Here is a 26869-nt window from a genome sequence, read left to right as displayed (position 1 = left end):
TAAAGACACTGTGCTTTATGTTTTACATATCAACAACAATGAAAGCTATATATGCAACAACATAGCTTTCAACATCCTTTTTACAACAAGTTTAATTTAGGGATGTCCCCATCCGTAAAGCGCCTCCAACATGTGGACATATTATATACATATCCAAACCATGTCATTATATTGCAAACTAGCAAATTTAAAGTTATATATGAACAGGAATCTACTATTTAGAAAGTGACCCTAGTGATGTGATGGTTTTAGATATCCATATTGACCTTTGTATGTTAAAATATGACAAGTTATACCAATATACAAGCTAACGATGATTTCTTTGACCAAACAATTATGGCCCTGTATTTACAATAAAAACCAGCCCATTTACACTAAAGAAGTGCACGCATACATCATCCACTAAAGATGTACCATATATCTAACATCCATCATTCATGGTATATTCAATGATTATTGGTGAACCCTCGCGATTTCATTACGTTATTAATTAAGGTCATATCTAGACATGCATGAGTTGGCTATACCAAAGCAATTCTATGTCCTGTCTGTCCTATTATATTATTGATGGATTCGTCAATTACAAAAATCTAATGAAAAAGGGGGTTGGCACACTAAAAAAGTGCATTAACAAGCAATTCATAAACTTCCCCCAAGACGTGAAGGTATATATGTCCATCAAGCATCCTTGACCCTACTTATTCTATTATTACAACTTGCATGAATTTCTAAGACAATTACAATTCAATATATCATAATTTGTAAGAATACATGGTGCTCATTATTACTATATATGATCTATGGGAACACAATTAATGTTGGTTCGTAAAGAAGGTATTCCAATCATGAGTTCAAGTGGAGGACGAAGATCAAACCTAATGGCCCTCTTATACTTGAGCACCCCTCAAACCAATGCCCATATGTTGGCACAAAGCTCCTTCCACAATTCACATAATCTGGATTTGCAAAACCAACAAATGGCTTCTATTTCAATTTAGAAGTCGACATAAACAAATGTATAATTGTAACAAGTGAAAAGATTAAAGAAAAAAAGGTGGGCGGAGAGAAACCTCTCATATCCAATCAAGAAATATAACTCTCATATTATATGAGCAAATATCATAAGTTTTTGTTGGCTTTACCTAAATTTTATCAATTTGTTTTTAAGTTGTGTTAGTTTAGAATATTATGAATTAATCAAATGAATGACGACATATAAATAAATGTGTTGGGTTTACGAGAGAAGTAATAAGAAGAAAGCAATAAAAGTTTGGGAACTATTTGTTGTGTCCCCTAGTTTCAGGATCAATAAGCATAAATTAGATTGCATATCATATACAAAGTTGAATTTGTATGGGCTAGGTTGGGTAGGGTGAGGGTCCTGAAGATGCAAATTTTCAGTATTGAGGATATTCAATTGGTATGGAAATTTCCAATACAAACCTCGTTCAATGGATAGCATAAAAGATCAAGAACAAACTCATGTGCCACTATTACAATGGTCTGTGAAGACTATTGATTTGTTGGTAACTTCAATGGATTTTTTTTTGTTTTGGTGAAGGAGAATGTGAGTTGTGCTTGGGAGGTACGGATGCATGTTTCTGCTACAATAAGACTTGGTGGGACAAGAATTTTCAATATATATGAACATGTGGTGGTGCGAAGAGTCTCATTCCTTCGAGGTATATTTGAGGGAGACCACCCATGGACATGAGTGGTAATTGATTTTATTGAGAAGGTTGGGATGGAATTTGGAAAAACAAAGATAATAGCCAAGTCACAGTGGCAAAATGTAGTGAATAGTGATCAACAAATGACATGTTTTGGGTCAATGATAGTTGGTCCTTTGGTGGCTTCCTAGAAGATGGTGTACAATTGCATTCTCCATAGGAGAGTTCTTAATTTATTACAAAGGGAGATTTTGTGGACATCGAGGACATTAGGGTGGGATTTAGATTCATGAGAGAGAGAGAGAGAGAGAGAGAGAGGAAATGTGATTGATTTCGTGGTGAATCCGTAGATATCATATTCCATTGATTGTAATTCAACTTCTGTAATTAATACATTGCTATTATACATTACCCTGTATATATATCAGTGTCCATAGAGAGGTATTGACGTGTGTCTCCGACTTAAGAAAGGTAAAAAATTGAACCATTTTCTCGATTTTTGCATGCCATCCTTTCGTAGGGGCCATGCTAATCTTCTTGATATCATTCCAAATTTATCAAAGAGTGATGTATTTAAGAGGCTAAAACGTCATGTCAGACAAAACAAGAGACAACATCTCGAAATGTTGTCTCATCTTCAAGAACAACAAACCAAAACAGGTGTGACTAAATAAAGATCAAGTAAAAAACAAATGTGACAAAAGAACCCTGGTATCTCGAGATCCAACAGATGGTAATTTTCATCTTCGAAATAACTCTAAGATGGTGGGGTTGATCCAGAATGGGGAGATCTCCGAAGTAAAGGGAAGCAACCGATTGATGGACAAAAGGTGGCAAGAATCGCGAGCTAGGATGGAGAGACCTCCAAAGCAAGGGGAGCATTTGCAATGGGGTGGGGAGGGCCTTTGTTAGCTAGCTGGTGGACAAAGGTGGCGAGAACTCATGGCCCACAGGGCCAAGGGTTTATGTGCACGAAAAACGCAGCTATTGCCCTGATCTATGGTATCGTAACATCCCCCCTCCATTTCTACACTATCACGGTCATTCGAGAGCCTACATATGTATCCATTGGACAAGCAGTAGCAGGAGATGGGCAGACGAGCCAGTGTCATTGTACCGTGTGTCATCCTATGACAATGTCTGCATGGTTCGTGTGTGTGTGTATGTGTCTCTCGGGTTCTGGCAGATGGCCGACAAAAAGCCTGTGTGGTTGTAGCGCGTGCCGAAGACAATGTCTCCGTGGTGTGTGTGACTCTCGGACTTTGGTTCTGGCAAGAAACGGTCCGAGAGGCAGGTAGGGCACCATTGATTGGTCCTCATATGTATTTCCATTACCCTATAAAGGAGTTGGCCATAGCCTAGCCTCTCTCTGGTTGGTTGGTTGGGGGAGAAGAAGACATGGTATCTCTCCCTCTCACTTCATAAAAGAAAACAAACAAAAAAGAAACAGAGTAGAGTGAGTGGCAAAACATAAAATTAATATACATAATTGTGTGTACACAAAAAAAGAAGTTACAAGAAGAAGAAGAAGAAGAAGAAGAAGTTACAGAGGAAGGCATTCTTCATGTATACTTGGAATCAAGGTAGTGCTTCCTCCTGATCTGAAGCACCATTATAACTATCTCTGTCTCTCAATCTACCCACCCCTTCAATATCAGGTTAAATGCTCACAAAATCATTCCTTTTCTCTTCTCTTTTCCTATTCCTTTCTCATCTAAGCAAACCCTAGTTATAAGACATGTGTATATTGCTTGATTTGATTTATCTGCAGACCTTGTCGTAATGGGTGCATGCTTTTGGATCGATTCTGCTAATCCAGATCTCTAAGAAGAAGAAAAAAAGAAGAAGGAAAAGGAAACAATTCAAGAAAATAGAACATAAAAGAAGAAGAAGAAGAAGAAAGGTGGAGGAGTAATGGCTGGAGCCAACATTGGAATGATGGATGGGGCGTATTTTGTGGGAAGAAATGAAATACTCTCTTGGGTCAATACCACGCTTCATCTCAATCTATCCAAAGTGGAAGAGGTGAACTCTTCTCTTCACAATAATGGAATGCGATCAGAAAATACCACAAATTTATTGGAATTTAATGGGTTTTGTTATTGATTGTTGATTGGGTTCGAGTTTCATGAAATAATGAATGCTATCAGAAAATACCACTGACTTATCAGAAATTAATACAAATTCTAGAAGTTTATTTTGGATTTTGTTATTGTTTGTTGATTGGGTCCGAGTCTCATGAAATAATGAAATGCTATCAGAAAATATCAAAAACTTATCGGAATACAATACAAATTCTAGAAGTTTATTTTCGGTTTTGCTCCCTCCTCGCTTATTTCCAATCACATTGTGTTCTATGAAAAAATGGGATGCTATGATAAAATATCACATCTCGAATGGAAAGTCTCAAAAGAGTATTCCAGGTTTCTTTCCTTTTTAAACATTTAGGATCGATTGAGTGTTTCATGCATGAATTTTAGTTGGTGTTATGAGAGAATACCACAACTCTCTTCAAAATTTGTTTTGTTCCCTATGTAAATATTTACGGTTAGTGAAGATCCCTTTTCACATATTAAGTAATGGCATGTTATGTGAAAAATACCACTTTCAGTAGACACTGTGTTTCGGATTTTGATCCAATTTATCAATGTTTCCGATCGATCAATTTTGCTTTCATGAACGAAATTAAGGTAATCTGGTTGCATACTCTGTTCCCTTCTTTTGCATGAAATCATAGGAAAGTTATGAGGAAGTACCAGCAAATTTGTCTGGGTGGTGAGTTTTTTTTGTGTACAATGGTTGTAACTTAACATTGCCATGACTAGAAAAGGAAAGATTTTTTAGCCCCGTTTTTTCTCATTTACATAGAAGCACATCAAAAGGAAGCCTGTCACTGTACCATCTAAGAAACATTGAAGATTGTAACACTACTATTGAGCTTCTGAGAGGAATGCGTAAACTATCTCTTTTAATGTGATCAGTATTATTTTATGAATGGATTGTTTATGTTGATATATTCTGATACACATTGGTTCAGGCAGCAGGAGGGGCAGTTCAATGTCAACTTATTGATGCTACCCATCCAGGCGTGGTACCAATGCATAAGGTATGTTCTCTATATGAACTTAGTTTCTCCTGCTAAAGTCATCCCAGTCTTATCAGTCTTACTGTTTTCCTGTGTTGAAACATAGGTCAACTATGATGCCAAGACAGAGTATGACAAGATACAAAATTACAAAGTTCTACAAGATGTTTTTACCAAGCTGAAGCTAGAAAAGGTAGTATCAATTTTATCTTGTCTTATGCAGCAATTTGTAACAACTACTTCATATTAGACGTGTTTTAGTTTTATATACCATGTCTTTTTAATGAGGAAAACTATATGATGGGTTGTGCAGCACATTGAAGTCAATAAACTCATTAAAGGTCGGCCTCTAGATAATCTAGAGTTTCTGCAGTGGCTGAAACGTTATTGTGATTCAGTGAATCGGGGTATCTATGACAGGTAAGTTTAATATTCAAGGTTCAAGCAAGAGTATGTCATAGAAATTTGACTTCAAAAAATCAAAATTTCTAGAGAGAGGGTTATTATTAGGGTTAAAGAAAGGGATGATATTTAAATATCAAGAAAAAAATACTTCTTGTGATTTGTGCAGATATAATGCGCTCGAAAGAAGAGAGCTATGTAAAGGAGGGAAGGAAGCAAATAGAAAAGCAGGGGGCTTTGCGTCACAGGCTTCATCTGTAAAAGCTGCAGTTGGAATTTCAAAATTGGCGCCAAACCCTTCACTAGCATCTATGTACCGCACAGATGTTGGCCCTCAATCTCCTACAGAGACAACGGACGGAAATACAGGCACTGAAAATTCAATAACCTTTATTTTCTTGTTAATTCTGTTGTATTTATGCATGTTTGTGTGCTCAATTTTGAAAATAAATTTTTTCTCCCATTTGTTGTTGCCTCAGTAAGGTCTTGATACCAGTAAAATAACCGCATTGTAGTAGATAGAGAACAATTGATTGTAGAGCTCATTCTATCTGTCATTATTGCCTTTCTCTTTGTGCATAGATAACGTCACACATTAGTGGAGTCTAGAACTGTCAAATGAAAAGAGTGATATCTTCTTGTTGGCAGTGAAGGTGTAGAATTGTTTCCTTATTTGCTCCAATAATAACTCTATTCAAAAGGATATAGAAATATGTTGATGCATTAGAGTTGTAGATTATGATAGGGAAACGGTTCTGTTTGTAATATTTTGGGGCCCCAATAATTTGGACTTACAAAGGATGTGGAAATATGTTCCTCTATCTCATATTTTAGATATTGTCTTCCTATGGATTATGTCTGCATTCTCGTTCTATTGTCTGGATGATAAAAATACTTTGTAACTGCTTGCAAGTTCATAAATCCCAATTTTCTTGTGATTTTTGGGCGTGCAGGAAATAAACTAGCCAAGCAACACTCATTCTCTAGCTACTCTTCTTCATCACAGATGCAGGTTTTGAATGAGCAGGTAAATTTGATTTTCTGGTAATGCCATCTTTAAGCATTCATTGCAGTTCATTTTAGGAAGAGTGGAGACCTTAAACTGATTATTTCAGTCACATTTATTGCCATAATCAATAGAATGTCAGGTTTCCCATGAACAATGATTTAGCATCTCAGGACCCAAGTGAAGTAAAAAGTAGATTTGGAATAAATGCATAAAATACGATTATGTTAAGGATGGATGAATGCATTGATCAAAGCCTGATTTCTTTTCTACTAAATGTCTGCAGATTACAGAATTGAAGCTCACATTAGACAATCTTGAGAAAGAGAGAGATTTTTACTTTGGAAAACTGAGGGATATCGAAATTATGTGCCAAAACCCCGATCTTGAAAACCTTCCTGTGAGTTTTAATATGTTTTGTAGCTGATACATTAGGTAGTCCAATTCTAATGATTCTTGGGACTTGTATGTGCTTACCAGAGTTTTGTCATAGCGCAGGTTGTGGTGGCTGTACAGAAGATTCTGTATGCAACTGATAACAATCCATTCATTATTGAAGCAGCACATACCTTGGCAGGAAATGGTGAACAAGAGGTTGATGCTAACAATTCAGGGAACATTTCTACAGAAATGAATGGGCCATTTGCAGAAATACTGTCTGCAAAACAGCAAAGGGCAGTGTTTGCCTGATCTCCCATCAACAATGACATGCTACAGACAAGCTCTCCGATGAGTGTAATTGCTGTCTAGAGTAATCAAATGAATGGTGTACTGCCATGCAATGACATATCACTGTCATATCTCAATGAAGACTGATAAGGAAATCATGTTTGAAAAACTCTAATATCTCATCAGGATCAGATGGAAGTCTCCCTATTGGGTCCTCTGCATGCAATGTACAGTGAACTTAACTGACTGAATCATTTGGAAGGCTAGATGAGCTAGGTGTTTCCAAGTCACCAGGCAAACAAGTTTATGTAAATTAACAGTGTTACTTGACACAGCATTGTTGTTTGATGAGTTTCAAACTGGTTTTACAAAATCTTTGTTTCTATCAATTTTGAGCTTATTTTGATCTGAACCTGATTGCTTAACTTACATGCAATGAGGAACTGAAGAGGTCCAATATCTTTCCAGGATCCATAAATAAGATTGAAATTATGAACCTGGGATATCTTGAACTGTGCAATATTGTATCGATAGGTGATCGACTTAATTGCCCTTTAATTTATAGAAAATTTCTTTCCATGGGCATTATGCATTCCAAAAAACTGGTCTTTTATCCATCTAGGATCCATGATCCATGATAGCGCACTATGGATGGTCAACCAATGGTTTTGAGAGTTTTTAGAGAATGCCTGAATGCTGTATTATATATATCACATTGTTGAATGTTGGCATACCTCCTTTTTCGCATGATTGGTGTGCATTTAGAATAGAGTGTCTGCTAGACTATGCAAGGTTTGGAGGATTCCTTGAGAATATAGTTGCTGCTTGTATATGTGGAAGGTGTATAGTCTCTGCTTCATATGCAGGAAGGCATGGGTGGACATTTCCTCGAGAATTTAGTTTCAAGAAGGAAACTGCATTTTCATGTCGATGGGGAGAAGATTAAGCAGAGATATTAAAGCTAGGTGTATATGTAATTCCCATCCCAATGGGGATTATTTGACATTTCAAACATTAGATTTTTGCATATCAATGGACATTTTCCTACATATTTGGACAGTTTGGATATCAAATTGTTGTCTTAAATTTATGTTATACATTGCAAACTTCCTCTTTGAGGAACACAAGGATTCCAGAAATCTGAGCAAATGCTGTCTAGATTATCCTTTTTTCTATTTATAAAATATTACCTTATATTTACAATAATTCATGGAGGATTGATGCTCACAAAAGTTGATCTTTTTCCTTATCAGAATTACTCCAGTATCCTTCACCTCCATTGTATATATTGGTAACATATAAATGATGATCACTTGGCAGAAAATAAGCTTGTTCATTTTCAGCACTTTCATTAAGGTCAATGTACAATTGGACATCTTCGGGACTCCATTCTAAGCTGTGTAGGTACCCAAAGAGATAAATGTGCCAGGTTATAGTCATACCATTATGTTTTTGGATTCAGATTGTGCCTAACCAAATTATATTTCTTCAATTCTGCTGTGTGCCAGGTTTAGCCATATCATTATGTTGTTGGATTCAGATTGTGCCTAACCAAACTATATTTCTTCAATTCTGCTGTGTGCCAGGTTATAGCCATATCATTATGTTTTTGGATTCAGATTGTGCCTAACCAAACTATATTATTCCTGATAGACACATTGCAACTATCTGTCTAAAGATTGATATTGGCACACACACACACACACACACATAGATCATAGAACATCAAAGCCCCCTCAATGATTGAACCAACATTGACCATCAATCCTAAGATTCTAACACCCCATTCAACTAGACTTGAGGATTTCTCTTCTTTTTATTATTCTCTTCTTTGAGTTTCTCAATCATACCCTTGCAATATTAGATTTTCACTTCAAGCATTTTTTGGATTGATTCTCGTACGCTGACCTCTCAACAAAGGTTTCTGTTCATAGACATAAAAAATCTTCTTTCTTAACATTTCATGGAGTACAAGGTGAGTTTACACCATTAGACTTCACCACTTTATAATTGGCAGCCATATACATGTTTGTTGGAGTATGTTTCTAAAATTTAACAAAGAACATTGAAAAGAGAGAACAGGACCATGAGAAGAAGAATGGACAGAATAAGGCAAGATTTTTTAAGACTATCATAATTTCACCTTTCAAGTGCATCTGAATAAATAATACTGGATGATAACATCCTCCAATTTGGTTGGTTGATTACTGGTCATAGGTGTAACTTGGCCCTTTTGAATGAGAACATCATTTAGACCTTCTAGAATACTGAGTTCATGCTGTCATACTTGTTAATTGCCAAGAGATCAAAATACATCGTAACTTATGATGTTGAAATCTGAGTCAGTATCAAGAAGTGGTGATGCCAAAAGAGTCATGATGGGAAAATACCACAGATGAGTCAAAGACACCAAATACTCTCACGTATGGAAAGTACTTGTGAGAAAAGAGGCAAAAAGTTACCGATGTTGGAAATTAAGTAAAAAACTAATCATGTGTTGTGGGGAATTCTTTTGACAAGGCATAAGAACAGAAATCTGATGATGAGGCACAGGATTTAATAGAAGTGATTTGAAAGATTCAAGACGCACATGGGTTTTAAAACATAATAGAGAAGAGAAATTTAAAGATATGTTTTTCTAAAAGAAAGAAAAAGAAACAAATGCACTTACCCCAATTGAATAAAGTGGTCTTGTTTGAAGGTGTTGCTGTTTCAAAACTAGTTAAATGCAAGATATTCTTTTTCCTCATGGGAAAAGAAAAAGAATCTAATATTGTTCTTTTTTGTTGCACAGAAGCGGTGCTGCAGTGAGGGGGGATAGAGATAGTGGTAACAATAATCTTCTGCTTCATCTTCTTGATATTCGCTTTCTTCTTTATTCTTTTTTGCTTCTTCTCATGTCGATGAGGATGTTGAAGTTTTTCTTCTTCTTAACCCTCTTATACTTCTTCCCATTCAAATGAAAATGTCGGACAACTTTTCCACCACATGTAAATGATAATTCTCAAGTCTGGCTAGCTGAAGTGTTTTAATAGCGGCATCAGAGAAGATGGCAATACTATGGCTATAGTGCCAAGAAGTGAGGATACCGCGTTTGCAGAGGATGAGGTCGGCAAATATGATGACTGAATGGGTCATGGATGGGCAGCCTAAGGATTGGGCACCATCAAGGAAGAGGATAAAGTGGTCTTGAAGCTCCAGAGAGCCACAGTGATACCGTGCTGGGGCTGGATGTCACTATAGTTGGGAGGCAGGAAAGTCTCCTGTGATTGTAGGCATGGCATAGAAGTAGAAAATGAACAAGGCATAAAAATATTCATACTTCTGTCAGACGATAACAATGACGAAAACTTTTCTTGGAGACTTGAAGCTGTTTATTGTACACGCTGAAACCACCTTTCTGACAGCTCTTGACAAAAACACTCTCAAAATGGTCTAATACCAGTTTCTGGAGTGGCAAGTTCGAAAATGAGTAAAACGTGAGAGAAAGTGTTAGAAAGAGACTGAACACTCAAGTGGTAGTAAATGCCTTATTGCTTAAGCTCTCATATGGGTTCTTAATTAGAATTTGAGTAAAATACCCTAGGAATACTCCACATCACTGTTCTATACATGGAACAAATCCCCACTCTAGGTATACAAGTCTTCACTCCAATAATAATTGCAATTTTTTTCCATAGATCAGCCACTCTCTGCAGCATAAATATCAGCCAACAACAAATACGATCCTGGATCCATTTCATCAAATTCAGAAAAATAATTAGCAATACGTGAACCTCGATGCACATCACCATGAATCCTGCATGCAGCAAGCAAACTCGTCCAGATGGAAAGCAAAACCACAACTGGTATAGTATCCACTAAATCTTCAGCTTCTTCCAAACGACCAGCTCTTCCGAGAACATCTATCATACAAGCACAATGCTCTAGTGTGGGCCTCATGTTGAATTCCTTATACAAAGACATGAAATATCTCCTTCCATCTTCAACCCAACCCATATGACTACATACAGTAAGGACACAAATAAAAGATACAGTGTTTGGTGTAAATCCATCTTTGTACATCTGATAGAAAAGAGTAAGGGTCGCTGCACCATGCCCATTCTTTGCACATGCTGTTAGCATAGCATTCCACGATGTGATATCTTGTTGTCCTATTTTTCTAAATACATTCATTGCATCTTTTACAAGACCACATTTTCCGTACATATCAATAAGAGCTGTTGCAACTAAAACATTATCCTCACAACCATGATTCACAGCCTCAGTATGTATTTTTAGACCATTGTCTAGGGAAATCATGTTCGAGCACGCATCTAGAGCACAAATGAATGTCACTTTATTTGGGCTTATGCCGTCAAGGCGTATTTTCCAAAATACAATAAGTGTTTGTTCAGCCTGTTCGTTATCTAAGTAAGCTTTCATGAGTGTCGTCCAAGAGACCACATTGTGCCGATGTATTCTACTGAAAGAATCTATAGCTTCATGCAAATACCCACACTTCCCATACACATTAACCAAAGCATTTCCAATGGAAATATCATCTTCATACGCAAGGAGAACACAATATGCATGAAACTGAAATCCCTCTTCAAGATCACGAAGACCTGAACAAGCATCAAGAGTTGATACAAACGTTATGCGTGTTGGCATTATACCATGTCCATTCATCTGATGGAAAAGTTCCAAAGCCTTCTTATCATGGCCATTCTGCGCATAAGCTCCGATCATAGCATTCCATGATACTACATCATGATACAACATTCCATCAAAAACCATCCTTGCATCATCAATCCTTCCAAACTTCCCATACAGGCTCACAAGGGCTGTTCTCAATGTGATATCTTCATAGTATTTGCTCTTACTAAAAGCTATAAGAAACTCACGTGCTTCTTCAAGAGTAATTAAACTAGAGCACGCCTCAAAAATGCATAAAAAAGTAACCATATCTGGTTCTACACCTTTATTTTGCATTTCCCAAAACATATCAAATGCTTGTATTCCTTCTCTTTTTTGGGCATATGCTGAAATCATAGTATTCCAAGCAATAGTATCGGCATTAGGATTACTATAAAGCACATGTTTTGCATCACATAATCTATTGTTTTGAGCGTACCCTCTGATTAGTATACTCCATGAGAAGCTATTTGGACAAGAAATACCATCAAAAACCTCTTGGGCATCATCCATTCTTTCACACTCAGCATACATAAGAACAAGACAATTACTGATGTATCTGTTGGCATGAAACCTATGCTTTTTAATGTACTCATGAATTATCTTACCACTGGAAACGTCTTTTGAGCCCCCACACAATCTGATACAATAGGCCAAAGAGGCCAAGTTAGGTGTCGATGAAAGTATTTGATTTATGTCGACAGTTGACGAATCAGTGATGATGCATTGATTCATCGGATAATCTTTCTTCTGATGAAGCTTTGTTGAATCACCATGGCTGCTAATTGTGAAGAGATGAGCAGAAACAGAGAAGACATGGGTATTCATGCGAGAAGCTAACATGGGCCTGTCTGAGCATGTATGTATGTATGTATATCCACGTATGCGTATGTGTATCATGTATGTATGTATGTATATCCACGTATGCGTAAGTGTATCATGTATGTATGTATGTATATCCACGTATGCGTATGTGTATCATGTATGTATGTATGTATATCCACGTATGCGTAAGTGTATCATGTATGTATGTATGTATATCCACGTATGCGTATGTGTATCATGTATGTATGTATCCACGTATGTATATGTATATGTATATCATGTGTGCATGTGTCTGTGTGCATGTGGATGTGGATGTGGATGTGGATGTGGATGTGGATGTGGATGTGCATTATGTGTATGTGCATGTGCATGTGCATGTGCATGTGCATGTGCATGTGCATGTGCATGTGTCTGTGTGCATGTGGATGTGGATGTGGATGTGGATGTGGATGTGGATGTGGATGTGCATGTGCCATATGTGTATGTGCATGTGCATGTGCATGTGGATGTGCATGTGCATGTGTATGTGTATGTGTATGTGTATGTGTATGTGTATGTGTATGTGTATGTGTATGTGTATGTGTATGTGTATGTGTATGTGTATGTGTATGTGTATGTGTATGTGTATGGTATGTGTATGTGTATGTGTATGCGTATGCGTATGGGTATGCATGTGCATGTGCATGTGCATGTGCGTCGTGCGTGTGTGTGTGTGTGCGTGTGCGTGTGTGTATATGTGTATGGGTATGCATGTGCGTGTGCGTGTGCGTGCGTGTTTGTGTATGTGTTGTGTATGAGAGTGACCCATCATTCTTCAAAAACTACGAAAGGCAACAGTCAATAAAGCGTTTACTGGATCTTGAGGTAAATTACATTAGAACTCATCGATCATATGTGAGAAAGCTGAAGACAAGAGCAACTAACCAGTTCCATACCACTCTGTAAGAACTCTAAACTTGGAAAAGAGTTAGAATTCATTGCCAAATTCACACATGACAAGATGGCAGTATACAAATCAACGAAAGGAGAAGCTCAAGTTAAAGATTGTTGCTGGATATGAATCTTATGTAAGTATGAATCTCAAGATTAGTGACATTTAAAATGTATGGCTTTACTAATATGTTGATTCCAAACTCCAATATTTCAATGTAAGACGCACGGGATTGTGATATCCGAAGATGGTGGTGGTTTATCAACCAATGGTGACGGACAGAACCAACCGTTTGAATCAACACTAACTAAACCGAGAAGGGCAAAAATCAAAGTTCGATGGAAGGAGGTGGACTGGCCCAATGTTAGGAGATTACATCATATTCTAATGAGGAAGCACCAAATGTTGGAACTGTCCACCTTGGAGTAACTAGAAAAGCCACAAGATCATGGGACATGACAACCGGTAATATGTTAGTTAGGTATGCCTCTGTGTTTTGGAAACAGTTATTTTGTACACTAAATCCGATTGTGGCCCTTGATTTGTAATACATGTTGATTTTACCGTAAAAAACAAGTTCCAACTTGTATGTTGAAGACTAGACCTATTACTGTTAATGCTTGAGGTTGATTTGCAGTTGTTGTGCCAAGCAGGGGGAGGAGATGGCATCCAAATAGATGATAAGCCTATTTAACATGTGGATAGAATATACACTACCCCTAAGAGGTCTCTAGTAGGTATTAGATCGTTGATTCACTTTGGGTGCAACTTGGCAAGCAAAGCTCCAAGGTGGACGACATCCTCGATTGTATGTTGGAGTGAGATTATGATTCCTACCCACATTGCACGTGGGCCATTGGGTGCTTTGGAAGAAGATGTGGCACAGTCCAATCAGCATGGATGCTTAGCTTAGAAGATGACGATCCCAATAGTCTTCTACAATCCATTGAATAATGTGGCGACCCGCACCTTGAAGACTTTGTTAGATATGGTTGTACATTAAAATTGTAGCACGTCGCAAGACAGTTACATCCAAATTGAGGGAAGACATCACAAAATGCACATCCCAATGCAACCCAATGGGTCCAACTATGGCTATTACGTGATGTAGACAATTCGGATGCTAGTTTTTTGTTTTTTTTGAAAAGATATCCATTCATTAGTCTAAACGATTTACAAAGTTCTAATTCCTAAGTGATTGACAGAGGGAACAACCATCTTGGTGGCTGACATTTGCAAAAAGAAGTGTCATTCTTCGAGGACAAAAGTGGAGTAGCTTTCCACAAAGTAAGAAATTGATGGCGATGAGCACCTTTATCATCTAAGTCTCCAATAATACCATCCCATCGACCCTTCAAAGTATGAATCATGTCTAGCCAAAATATTAGCACCAATTCAATTGGTGAGGCTCTAACTTGATGAAAAAGGAGAGAGCATCGAGCCTTCCAGATGTTATATGTAGTAGTACTACTCAATATCTCCCATGGTGGTTGCACCTCCTTCCTTATCCCTAAAAACTACAAAGACGTTGATGAAAAAGGAGAGAGCATCGAGCCTTCTAGATGTTATATGTAATAGTACTACTCAATATCTCCCATGGTGGTTGCACCTCCTTCCTTATCCCTAAAAACTACAAAGACGTTGATGGAAGTACACGAACACTTCTAGAGTTAGTGTGAAACCATGGTCCATGGATTCAGCATCGTAATGGAAAATAGAGCGGGCAAGTGATGTCCAAACCACCATTTCCCAGGTGAATACCGATGGGGGGGGGGGGGGGGGGGGGGGGGTGGAAGTAGCTAGCAAATATTCTAAGGGAGCATTGCCATTCCAGTTGAGACTTAGTGTGGTCCCATAGACAATGTTTCCGAGTTTCAACTTGTAAATGACAGCGAGCACAACTAGAGGATGCGCCCACCTTATGCAACCATGTGCCAACTGTGGTACTCCTTATTGGCATTTTCAACCTCTGAAATGGTTGTTCCCCCCCCCCCCCCCCAATCACATAGAATGTAAATTTTGTAAAATGATTACACTAAAGATAGGATATCTTTAATTTATTTTTATTTATTTTTAAAAAATCATGTACCAGCAGGCAAGGCTCGATGCACAAGTAGCCATTGTACACGAAGTATGTGTATGTGTATGTATACATATACATATGTATATGTATATGTACACATATGATACATACATACATACATACATACAGTCTATACAGATATATGTATGTATATCCAATTGAAGCAAAACAGAGCAAGCGCAGGTGAAAGAGATAAAAACAGAGTAACTTGAAGAAGAGAGCAGAAGTACGCAGACAAGGATGAGAGCTTTGGTTTGCCGAGCCTTAGGGGACCCTACAATCCCTCTCTCATCCGAAGCTTCTCCCCTGTTCATCGATGAAGACCATCCTAGACCTTCTCTGCTCTGGCCAGATGATGTTAGGGTGCGAGTGAGAGCTGTGAGCCTGAACTATGCAACTCTTCTCTCGATCAAGGGATCCTATCAAGAGAAGCACACGCTGCCTTTCGTCCCCGGGAGTGATTTTTGTGGCATCGTTGAAGAAGTCGGATCGGAAGTTTCTCTGGTTCGGATTGGAGACGCAGTTTGTGGCCTTGGTGAAATCGGCTCGTTTGCTGAGGAGCATGTTATCTCGGAAAGTAAACTGTGAGTGTGTTTGCTCTTTCTGAATTTGCATACCCAAAATATCATATTTTGTGTTCTTTCGTGGTTCAAATTTATTTATGCATTTTTGTTTGATTTATACTCAATTTGTTTTTATGTATTTATTTATTTATAATTTAATTGAGATTTTATTTTTTTAATCACAATTGAGTTTAAGGTTTTGATCCAAACAATATCATATGATTTTTTGTTTGGATCATTGTTTCAATTCCAAATAAATAGGTTATGTATAGCTTTGATTCAAAATATATGGTTTGTCTATTTATGTATAGTTATGATTGGAAATATAGAGAGCACGTGTATAATTATGATTCAGAATGTATACACTTTGCATAGTTTTGATTTGAAATATATAAGCTGTGTATAGTTCTGGCTGTGTATTTGATTCTAAATACATAGGCTGTCTATAGTTTTGACTTGAAATAGACATGCTCTGTATGCTTTTGATTCCAAATATCAGCTATTTAGTTTTGATTCTAAATAAAAAGGCCACATATAGTTTCAACTTGAAATATAGGCGATATATAGTTTCTATTTGGATTGTAGCCTATATGAAGTTTCTATTTGGTTTATAGATTATTTATAATTTGATTCAATATAAACTATATGTAGACCTTTATTCACTAATTATTTTTAGTTTCATTTCAAAAAACATGTGATTCACTATTGATGTTTAGTTTTAATCCAAAAATATATTGTGATTCACTATATAAACTAATTTGATACGAGATAAAACTTTTATTTGACTCGCTGTTGAAATATATCATTTGATTTTGTACAACTTTTGTGACCACAATATTGAAATCCATTGGATTCAAAGTGTACTTCCAAGTTAAAAGCACAGCCTCAATATTATATATTCATATATATTGTTGAGTATAGAAACAGAGCCATAGATGTGAAGTACAACTATGTGAAGAGGCGTTCTATGTGAAGAATGGCCATCTTCATTTTGTAACTTTAGTAAACCCCTAAACCCCAAGTGTCTTTAATTCATTCACTTTAATAACAGTTTTTTTTCTTAAGGGATATTATGCTCAGTATAAAACCTTAGGCATCAAAGGCAATAGTACAAGCCTTCTATGCCAATAGAATTATAATTTGTTTTTATGGGATAACATCGTAAGAATAAAAACATAACCACAGATATTATTATCTTTGGTTTGTAAAAAAACTGCAAAAAGAAGGTTCATAAGTGTAGAAACTAAACCATAAATACCGAAATTTAAAAAACCCTAAGTTCTGGAGTGTAGAAACACAATCATCAATGTGAAGTACTAGCTATATAGTTTGAATATAAGAGATTATATCCAAAGTATAGAAACTTCAAGGATTGATGAAAGGTAGCCTGCAGGAAGGAAATAATCATGATTCTTATCAGACATTTTTTCTTCCATAAGAACAATAACCATTTTACAATATGATTAAGTGGTAAAGAGCCATTAACATAGATACTTAATTCTATCACATCTATGTCTGAGCATTCTTCATGCATTTGTTGTCGAACTAAATAAATTGTCTGGCATATCGAACAGGCCTTCTAACTTTTCATTTACTTGCTTCTGGATTTAAGATAAATTCAAGTTCTACTGTTCTTCATTTTGGTTTATTAAGACATTTATAATAGCATGTAAGTGTCAACAATGTCCAGTGTTTCCACATATATAACACATCAATGCATTATTTGATTCCTTTCGCGTTTCCAGCTTTGTGGTGCCTGATGGCTGTGACTTAATCGAGGCAGCAGGTCTTCCGGTTGCTTTTGGCACTTCTCATTTGGCGCTTACACACCGTGTTCACCTTCGGTCTGGACAGGTTAAACCTCTCAATCAATCAAGGGTCATGAAATTTAAATCATGAAGTGTATTCGGTTATTATAATGATACCTTTTTAGTTATAAATTTGAATAAAGGGTGTTGTAACTTAAATCATGAAGCGTATTCAACTATTATAATGATGCCTTTTGAGATATAAATTCGAATGAAGGGTCATATAATTTAAATCTTGAAATGTATCCAAACATTATTTTGATGTCTTTTTAGATACAAATTTATAACTAGATGATATTAGTTGGGGATATACATCATAGACATTTGAGCTCTTTAAGGAGTATATGCCATATGCTTGCCTTCCCTAAGATGGGGTATACATTTCAAAGGATATAGAGCAATGAAAATATGGGTACTGTAACTACATTACCTACATTAATTTCTTGTTCCATAGATGATAAATATGAATCAAAACAATGAAAGAACATAAAATGAATTGAGAGAAAACTTGACATCAATAGGTTGTCACTTCTACACATTTGTGGTTTTCTTTCGTACTTAGAGCACTCATCACATTTCTTACTTTTAACATTAATGGTTTTTTATATTTTATCATGGGTTTCTTAATGATCTCATCAGGTACTACTAGTCCTTGGTGCAGCAGGTGGTGTGGGTCTTGCAGCAGTGCAAATTGGGAAAGTTTGCGGTGCAACAGTAATTGCCGTTGCAAGGTTCGAAGCTAATGATACTATGGATACTTTTTCCTTAAATTTATGTTTGCTGTTGTGAATGTGCATCTATAATGTGTATGCATGTGATTGAAGCATCAAAATTTTCTCTTTCAAATTAAAAGGGGTAAAGAAAAAGCAGATCTTTTGAGATCGATTGGGGCAGATATTGTCATTGATCCTTCAGATGGCTCCTTTATCCAGAGCATAAGGAGGTTTCTTGAAAGTAAAAGCCTCATGGGGGTCGATGTTCTTTACGATCCTGTCGGTGGGAAACTCTTCAAAGATAGCTGGAAAGTCCTGAATTGGGGAGCTCAGATCCTCATTATAGGATTTGCTAGCGGTGAGATTCCACCGATTCCAGCAAATATTGCACTTGTAAAGGTAAACTATTTGAGTACCTGATGTCCAATTCCATGTAAGAAATGTAGTAATGAGCTAATTTACAACTAAATTCTTTGGCTGAACCTTTTGATAGAATCTTACAATCCATGGTTTATATTGGGGTAGCTATTTCATACACCAACACAATGTATGGCGAGATTCTATGAATGAACTTCTTTCATGGTTTTCTAAGGGCTTTATAAACGTCCATGTCTCTCACAAGTTTCCACTTTCACAGGTTAAGTTTCTAGACTTTGATGACTTGAATGAAGAAATGTTTTGCTGCCTTAGAGATGATGATTTGGTAAGAGAAGAATGTTGACATTTTGAGTTTTTTATACTATCCCAGGCAAACGAAGGATTCACTGTTCTTGAACAACGAAAAGTTCTTGGTAAAGTGGCCATTGTTTTCGAAGGAATTGATGATGAGCGAAACAAATTGGGAAGCAGTAGTAGTACATCTAGGCTATAATGAAAGAATAACAATTCTGATCCAACTATCTGTTTTGATCTAGTATCTCCCAATGTTCTCTTTTATGTAAACACAATTGGAAATAAATGGTAATAAATTTGAAATTTGTCAAGTCAAAATATGCATCTAATAAGCTCCTGACCCTTTACCTTAATTGTTATGTAATATAATTCTTGCAAGACTTTACAAACATTATTATGAACAACTTTTTTGTGTAAATTATGCATTGTGTTCTTTATTTCTTGGCAACACCATGAATTAAAGAATGCAATAACATTAGATATGAAGGCCTCCATAATTGTTCTGGACTTTATATAAGGTACTCTCTATAACAATAAATAAAGGATGTGGAACTCATATCCATAATCTTCATGAAGAATTTATTTGACCTCAAGTCCAATGAGATTCTAAGGCAGCAAACATGTTCACGAATTATCATTGAAGACAAATGTTGCACAAGTTTGAGCCTATCATAAGCACTTGTTGGTCATCTCATCATGTTTTGCATTTGTTTGAAGTTTGTCATTGGAGTTCTATGAACCTGATCAATGATCCTTTCATAAAAGTTGGAAGCAAGGTATCATGAAATTCTGTAATTAGAATGCAATTCCTTCTGAATTAGAGAAGAGTAATAAGAAGTGTAAGAGCATGAGAATGAAGATCTATGTGCCAAACCCAATAGTTTCATAATCAATGCCTTGATGTGAGAGTGACAGACGCAAAAGAAAAATATCATTGTATATGTATGTAGCAAGTTTTTAACTCTTGGAATAAAGTGTGGAATTGGGAAGGCACACAAATGATCTAATTGATCTAGCCCTTGCTACAACAAACATTTGCACACCTAGTTATAGGTCTATGGAACCTATAAGATTTTATTCTAGAAACAATGTTGGTCATCATTTACTAATATCTAGGACTTTTGTAAAGTCAGAATGAGCCAACAATTCCCGAGGTATTCTTAGAAACAAGAAATGTTCAATGATACAATATGTGCAAGGGGGAATTGCATCTCCATAATCAACCAATGAGCATACCCACATCTACGCAGTAACATTCCGAGTGAAGAATAACCCTCCAAAACAAGTTCGCATTTTCCCTATATTTATTTGTAGTTTTGGATAGTGGTAATCACAAATAAAAAGATTTATGAGCATGTAAACAACACCATTATGATCATGGGTGAAAGTGTGCATGCATACCTCCATTCTTGAAGAAACCATTAGAAATGTGGTCCTTGCCAGCAAACTGAAAATGATGATTGGCAATAAAAAATACGATCAGTCACTCGCAGATATCATACAACTGAATTGCCGATGATTGCTACTTTTGGTGACAAAGGGAATATATTTTTAGCTTGCTGATTGCCATACTTTCCAACAAGCTCCTTGAAGGTTGGTATAGGGCCTTTTAGATATGCAAGTAGTTACTTGGTATATGAGGCTTCTTGCTCTACTAATTGCACAGCCAACCCAAGGTACGAGGAGTTGCTGATAATCTTTCTACTTTGTATCTTCTCAAGTTAAAATTCATCCAATAATACATTCCTAACTCATGGAGGGGGTCCACATACCACCACACATTTTACTCGATCTATTTATGAAGCCATTCTCGGACATTCACAATCATCATGTGCTTCAAGCTTCAATGCAAGGGGCACAACCATTACCTGTTTCGTGCTTTTATGTAAGGGGCACAATAATTATTTGCTTCCAGCTTTCAGGTAACGAGATAGAGCCTGGATTCAGACTTTACCCTTTGGGACACTAATACCACATCCAAAAATTAAAAAACTGAAATTTAAAAGCTACAAAATACCATAGCTTCTGTTCTAACCAGGTAACCCATGCAATCCATTGGACAAGCAACTGTAATATATAATGTAACAGCAAAACATGCAAATGTCCATGTTCATCACCATCTCTAAATGTGCACGTTAATATGACACAATGTTTTAGCTTGAGAGTTTAGCATCAAATTTTAGTCAAGATTAACATGGAGTCTATTATCGACCAGCAGCATCAATCAACTAATATTACAGAGAAACAACACTATCTATATATGTGCATCTTAAATATCGCATGATGGCCTTTTTAGCATCAAATTGTGTTTAACAATTGAAAAGTCTGTTATTGACCAGCAGCATTGATTACATAACATTACATAAAGTTCAAAATGATGAGAAAAATGGACAATCTGAGTCAATGGGGCGACCATGCCATGAATGTATAACAATGCCATATCATATGAAAAGAACATGAATTACTAATAGATGGTGCTATAGAATTTGCAAAGGGAAAGAAGACTAGAAAAATAAGTGGTATGGTGACAAGTTAGATAACCAACAAGCAGAACCATAACACTGCCCAAAGCAAGCTTATCACAACTAAAAAAGTGCATTCCTTCATATTAACTTTTCAAAGTAAAATACAATCGTGTTCTGGTTCAGACCAAAATGCCATAAGAAAAAAATCAGGAACTCAGTAATTTCGACTTCGGGATCTGCAAAGCAACAATGAAAAATGAGTTAAATCCATCGAATCAGTTAAAGATCATATTGAAGAGATAACTTGCTTGACACAAAATCTGGATATGGTAAAAATTAATATTTTTCTGACATGGATCACATCAAAGACCATTAAACAAAAAATCAGCAATCATACGATTTGAAACCACAAGAATATTTGGGCAAAATTTACCAGGACATACTATCACACTAATTAATGTACTTACGAAGGTGAGCGACGATGGCTCCTAGGTGGGCTTCTACTCCTCCGACGGTATCTGCAAGAGACAAAAAGGAGACAATAAAGCAAAAACCAACAATCAAATGGTTATTTAAGCCAAATTTGACAATAGTTTCTACCCTATACCATAATATTGTTCATTTCTCTTTGCCAAAAACCAGCACTTTCTTTAAGCCAATTTTAACAATAGTTTCTACCCTATACCATAATATTGTTCATTTCTCGTTGCCATAAACCAGCACTTTACAATCCTCTTTGCCAAAAAAACAGTGCTTACAATTCTCTGCCGAAAAAAGAGCTTATATTAACTGCACATAATGTCCAGAATCCACATGCAGAATAACTCTAAAGGAGTTACTAGATTTATTTCTCTCTTCTATGTTTTCTTATATGGGATGAAACTACTTGATGCAAATAGAAGGAAAATACTTTCTATGTGATGCTCTTGCCCATATATGATGTATATTTCCTTTGTTCAATTATCATCTATATACCTGTATGGAGAGTAGCTCCGAGTTCGACTACGGCTGTGGCTGCGACCGCGACTGCGACTCCGACTCCGACTTCGACTTCTTCCGCGATGTTGAGCAATTCTCCTGGTTTCTGCCAGCTTCTCCTGTCGCAATCTTTCTAGTTCACGTTTTTTTGCTAGTTCTGTAACACTGTCTTTTTTAACTGTAGAATTGAAATAAAAAGAAAAAAGTCAGATTTATCTTTTGCATGAGTAGAAAATCGCTAATATTTTACTAGAATACAAGGAATTTATGGCCAGAAACATACTCTGCTTATTAAGTTGTTTGCTCATTATTCTCTTCAAGCGTTCCTGTGGAGTTTCTTTCTTCTCTCCTTGTGGAGCTTCTTTTGCTGCAAGCCCACCAGCACTGACAGGCTTACTAAGCTTTGCAATAGCAGAACTGGCACTGCTTTCACAATTAAAGACTCGAGGATTAATCATCAAAGTATAAATTTTGGATCTCTCTTAAAAAAACAAGGCTTTAATATTCAGATCTCTTGTTTGCCATAACTAGTTCTGTGATTTTCCTGACCTTACAGGCCCTTTTACTTCACGGACACTCCTTTCCTTCTCAGCAGGTGTTCCAACTAATGCAGCCGGATCATTATGAAGGGCTTCAAGGATCCTGTTACCACCTGAAAGCCTGAAATAATACTGACACAATTATAAAAGAAAATCCTCAACAAAACATTTCTCCTGTAACGCATGCAGCTTCTAAGACAAATCCTTCCACAATCATCATAAAAGCATTCAAGATACGAGACTGTTGACATGGTGAAGACTAACTGCAAAGATTTACAACTATGGTTGCAATTATTTCTACCCTATAAATGAGGCTCATCAACTAACTAGCTGGATAGTGAGCCCTATGCCCAACCTACCCCAAGACCACCCCAACACCTGCCTTGGGGAACCAGATGAAGCAGTTCCATCAGTGCAAAAAGTGAGGCCAACTTATGATCGTTGCATGTCTTAAAGGGCCAGTGCTCCGACCGGTTAATTGAGAAGTCAAGTTGAGGAGGTGATAACGGTGGACCAGTTCCCACTGTAGCCTCAGCCGTGCTTCCAAATTCCGTTATGTACTCTATCTTTGTTGTTGCCGATGCCTTCGACCTTGATCTCCTTGATGAGCTCTCTAACTCTCGACCTCGCTCGTAAGAACCTTGTCTTCTTGACCTCGATAATGAGGGTGAATGAGAACGTGATCTAGATCTTCCCCTATAACAAAACCAAGAGATTTGCAAACCATGTACTGGAAGTTTTGAGATACTTAGGGCATATCAAAGATAACAATCCCATTGAAGCATGAGTGTCTACACTAACCAACCTCCGAGATCTTGAATAGTCATCATATGTTGGACTGCCCCTCGGTTCCCTATAAGAAATGCAAAGTCTACATTATTCACAGTAAACAGAATGCCGAGGAAGACTTTTGATGTTGGGAAAAGAAAGAACATATAAAAACATAAATCCAATAAAAGAATGCCTCCAGAACCTGTATGGATCATGGTATGAAAAGCGGCTACTTGTGATGCGGCCTGCTTCTTTTTCTTTCTCCCTCTCTTGCTGTGAAGCTTTCCTCCTCTCCTTACGACTCAATTTCCTCTTCAGTAAACAAATAACGCAGAATATTTATATGACACAGCAGCATGCTAAGTTCTTCACTTGTTCACAGCTAAACCTTAAAAAAGATACTAGATTTCGCCTGTCTTACCATTGTAGGATCACCTTTGACAGCCTCTTTCTGTTTCTTCTCATCTTCTTTAGCCTTTCGGTCCGTATAAAGAAGCCAATTAAACCTCTTTATTCCATGCTGCCTTGCAATGGCTTCTATTTCTTCATCTTCACTATCTTCACTGCTACTATCCTCTTCGTCGTCATCATCAAAACCATCACTGTCAGAAGAATCTTCCTTAGCATCTGCATCATATGCAAATGCAACCTGAGCATATGTCCCTGTGCCTGGCTGAACAGCCTGTGCAGCGCGTTGCCTGTAAGAATATGGAGAGAAAATTTCAACATCAGGTTGACACCATCATAACAAATAAAAATTGAATGCATAGATTTATCAGCGGTATTTTCAAAAACAAAAAACAAAACCACCAGTGAAGACACTTTAGATTAGATTATATTTTGTACTCTCAGCCATCAAGTTAAATGATTTTAAGGAAGTTTGACCTGTCTGAAATGAATGGTGCCACTGCTTTGGCCTCAAGTTCTTGTTCAACATCATCAAGCCCTTGCTCATCATTTACTGAAAGCACGTACGCAAGAATCACAATGAATTAATGAAACTTTATGAAGGATCAAAGGTTACCTGAATTCATCATAAAATCATGATATCAATAAAAGTAAGTGACTCTCAATGAGAAACTCAGCAATACATACATCCTTTGCGTCTGTGTTTCACAAGATCTCTATATCTTTCAAAATTTACAAGCTCCTCTAATTCCTCTTCTTCCTCTGTCTTCTCTGTTTGAGGACGAAACTTTCCATCATTCTCTCGAATGAAATCAAGCAGAGCTCTTCCATCAAACCTGCATCATAGTTTTCAGGTGTTAGTTTAACACAATTCTATGTTTAGCATGTCTCATATGTCCCAATGGTGAACTCACATGAGAGTACATTAACCCAAGGCATAAGTATGACAATCTTTTGAAAATGGCTGACAGAATTCACCACCTGTCAATAAGATTGTTTTGCTTGCCATTCCAAGGAATCCTGCATAAGGATCAACATTAACACCCATTTAGTTAACAATATAGAAGCAAGAACATATATGGAAATAATAACAAAAAGATATTATTCATGTTACATGTATGGATGATGTGATTTAGCATCTGAAATATATGATGTCTTTGATGTTACATTGTTATCATGCATTTTACTTTGGGCTGCATGTTCAATCAACAACCTTAGATTGATGATATGAACTTCTTGACAGCAGATATTTATCATATCACTTATTGACACCAAATAAGGTACACATGAGCCACGATAGTTTTCTTCGTTCATGGGTTGCCAACAAATTCAACCATGAAGGAGTCTACAAATCAGATGATTTAATTCAACTGGATCCTGCAACTGTATTGCCGCAATCTTCAGTCATTCATTGCATGGATCTTCTCTATGGGCATGGTTGCCATGTTTCAATGTCTTCAATAGTGGAAAAACAGAACACAACTGTTGAGCATTCTCTCCAGCTAGAAATGCCTCAACCCATTGATACGTGATACATTGGTTTCTACCTCAGTGTTTCTACAATCTCGTCTTGTCTGATTATGTTCTATTAAGACTAATTCAACCCACCCTGAGAATTTTCAAATTCGTTTGAAGGAACTTTGGGGCAATTTAGGTCTACAAAAGTTTCTCACCAGCGCCTGCAATCATTTCTCATGATGCTTCATGGAGATATTGACAAATTTTTGTGCCGAGTCTTTATGTGATTGGGTGTGCTGTTGGAAATTATGTAGATATTTAATCAAGCAATTAGAAAATTTTGAGTTTCCATATCCAGATTTGAAATTTCATGATTTGCTGCACTTACCTCCGACTTCAAATTTAAAGGATGGGACAATCAATCAACTAAATTTGAAAGTCTCTAGATGCATAATATCATGTGTAATCTATAAGTTTAGTAAGTAAAATGAGGAAGACAGATACGAAGCATGCTACTTCTACATGGATAATATTGTGTACAGATCAATCAGCTAGACGAAAAGACAGCCAACAGCAGCCATTTCTATCAGAAATGGAGTACATGGATGTCATTTCTAATGGAAAAGAAGCATACGAATGCCATTTCTTACAAGAAAACAGATGCGGATGCCAATGCTAGAGATGTCAATGCTAGAGATGCCAATGATAATGATAATAAAGCCAGACATTGACTCGATTGCTAATGAAGAAAAGGAACATACCGATGCCACTTCTAATGAAAACAAAGACAAGACGGAAGAGAGAAGACATAACAATAACAAAACCATATAAATAGATGTGTATCTAATGAAGAAATGGGAAGAAGAAAGAACCATACAATCCTTGTTGTTCTTGAGTTGCTTGATAGAGAGAAGGATCGTGGTGGACGCGACAGCGTGTACCGACGAGGCGCAGGGATTGCTGAGGGTCTCCTCTTCGCTTGGCGAGGAAAACTGCTCTCCTTTCTGCTCTCTTCCGAGCAGCATCCATCATGTCATGGACCCTCTTCTCAGACCTTCGCGCTTCATGCCACATCTCTCTCTCTCTCTCTCTCTCTCTCTCTCTCTCTCTCTCTTCCTCTCTCTGCACAGATCTTCCTTTGCTTCT

At 36.9% G+C, this 26869-nt stretch overlaps 3 protein-coding genes, 1 non-coding gene and 1 pseudogene across 8 annotated transcripts; 2 read left to right on the top strand and 3 right to left on the bottom strand.

Annotated features, from left to right (window-relative positions):
* Positions 1–2144: 2144 nt before the first annotated feature.
* On the bottom strand, positions 2145–2249 carry LOC147862255 (U6 spliceosomal RNA). The gene has a single exon (XR_015530067.1). It is a non-coding gene; the product is annotated as a U6 spliceosomal RNA (small nuclear RNA).
* Positions 2250–3411: 1162 nt separating this feature from the next.
* LOC147862254 (microtubule-associated protein RP/EB family member 1A-like) lies at positions 3412–7340 on the top strand (annotated as a pseudogene). Its single transcript, XR_015530025.1, has 8 exons — positions 3412–3695; positions 4708–4776; positions 4862–4948; positions 5069–5175; positions 5327–5547; positions 6093–6184; positions 6450–6563; positions 6662–7340. The product of XR_015530025.1 is annotated as a microtubule-associated protein RP/EB family member 1A-like (transcript).
* Positions 7341–9554: 2214 nt separating this feature from the next.
* On the bottom strand, positions 9555–12366 carry LOC147862253 (pentatricopeptide repeat-containing protein At2g13600-like). 3 transcript variants are annotated; one of them, XM_087322695.1, is made up of 2 exons: positions 12118–12366; positions 9555–12023 (listed from the first exon to the last, which is right to left on the bottom strand). In XM_087322695.1, the coding sequence occupies exon 2, from the start codon at positions 12020–12022 to the stop codon at positions 10514–10516; it is 1509 nt and encodes a 502-aa protein (XP_087178821.1). In that variant the 5' UTR covers position 12023; positions 12118–12366; the 3' UTR covers positions 9555–10513. The 3 variants fall into 3 exon arrangements, with proteins under 3 accessions (XP_087178821.1, XP_087178822.1, XP_087178820.1); XM_087322696.1 differs by lacking the exon at positions 12118–12366 and having other exon boundaries at positions 9555–11856; positions 11949–12029; XM_087322694.1 differs by having other exon boundaries at positions 9555–12366.
* A 3207-nt stretch (positions 12367–15573) lies between these two features.
* LOC147862252 (GroES-like zinc-binding alcohol dehydrogenase family protein) lies at positions 15574–19422 on the top strand. Its single transcript, XM_087323006.1, has 6 exons — positions 15574–15932; positions 17657–17765; positions 18359–18450; positions 18573–18831; positions 18926–19069; positions 19181–19422. The coding sequence occupies exons 1-6, from the start codon at positions 15589–15591 to the stop codon at positions 19301–19303; spliced, it is 1071 nt and encodes a 356-aa protein (XP_087179132.1). The 5' UTR covers positions 15574–15588; the 3' UTR covers positions 19304–19422.
* Positions 19423–21680: 2258 nt separating this feature from the next.
* Positions 21681–26869, bottom strand: LOC147862251 (CLK4-associating serine/arginine-rich protein). 2 transcript variants are annotated; one of them, XM_087322355.1, is made up of 13 exons: positions 26601–26869; positions 25247–25285; positions 24953–25101; positions 24743–24818; positions 24279–24555; positions 24060–24169; positions 23892–23939; positions 23558–23782; positions 23097–23207; positions 22831–22970; positions 22545–22725; positions 22037–22087; positions 21681–21805 (listed from the first exon to the last, which is right to left on the bottom strand). In XM_087322355.1, the coding sequence occupies exons 1-13, from the start codon at positions 26795–26797 to the stop codon at positions 21784–21786; spliced, it is 1626 nt and encodes a 541-aa protein (XP_087178481.1). In that variant the 5' UTR covers positions 26798–26869; the 3' UTR covers positions 21681–21783. The 2 variants fall into 2 exon arrangements, with proteins under 2 accessions (XP_087178481.1, XP_087178483.1); XM_087322357.1 differs by having other exon boundaries at positions 25180–25285; positions 26601–26711.

Source organism: Azolla caroliniana, unplaced genomic scaffold (assembly GCF_043228905.1).
Source record: "Azolla caroliniana isolate FFs.n. ecotype wild unplaced genomic scaffold, voAzoCaro1.0.p SCAF_7, whole genome shotgun sequence".
NCBI classification, from domain to species: Eukaryota; Viridiplantae; Streptophyta; class Polypodiopsida; order Salviniales; family Salviniaceae; genus Azolla; species Azolla caroliniana.
The sequence above is the reverse complement of the archived record's forward strand: the minus strand, read 5'-3'. Positions and strand labels throughout refer to the sequence as shown.

Bases quoted from the DNA above. Each gene is read 5' to 3' on its own strand.
- LOC147862253 (XM_087322694.1), bottom strand. From the start codon at position 12,352: ATGTTAGCTTCTCGCATGAATACCCATGTCTTCTCTGTTTCTGCTCAT.
- LOC147862252 (XM_087323006.1), top strand. From the start codon at position 15,589: ATGAGAGCTTTGGTTTGCCGAGCCTTAGGGGACCCTACAATCCCTCTC. The intron at 15,933-17,656 runs GTGAGTGTGTTT...TCGCGTTTCCAG, and splicing joins GTTATCTCGGAAAGTAAACT to CTTTGTGGTGCCTGATGGCT. The intron at 18,832-18,925 runs GTAAACTATTTG...ACCTTTTGATAG, and splicing joins CAAATATTGCACTTGTAAAG to AATCTTACAATCCATGGTTT.
- LOC147862251 (XM_087322355.1), bottom strand. From the start codon at position 26,797: ATGTGGCATGAAGCGCGAAGGTCTGAGAAGAGGGTCCATGACATGATG. The intron at 25,286-26,600 runs GTATGGTTCTTT...ATCCTTATGCAG, and splicing joins ACTCAAGAACAACAAGGATT to GATTCCTTGGAATGGCAAGC. The intron at 22,971-23,096 runs GTCAGGAAAATC...TTGTGAAAGCAG, and splicing joins GAAGTAAAAGGGCCTGTAAG to TGCCAGTTCTGCTATTGCAA.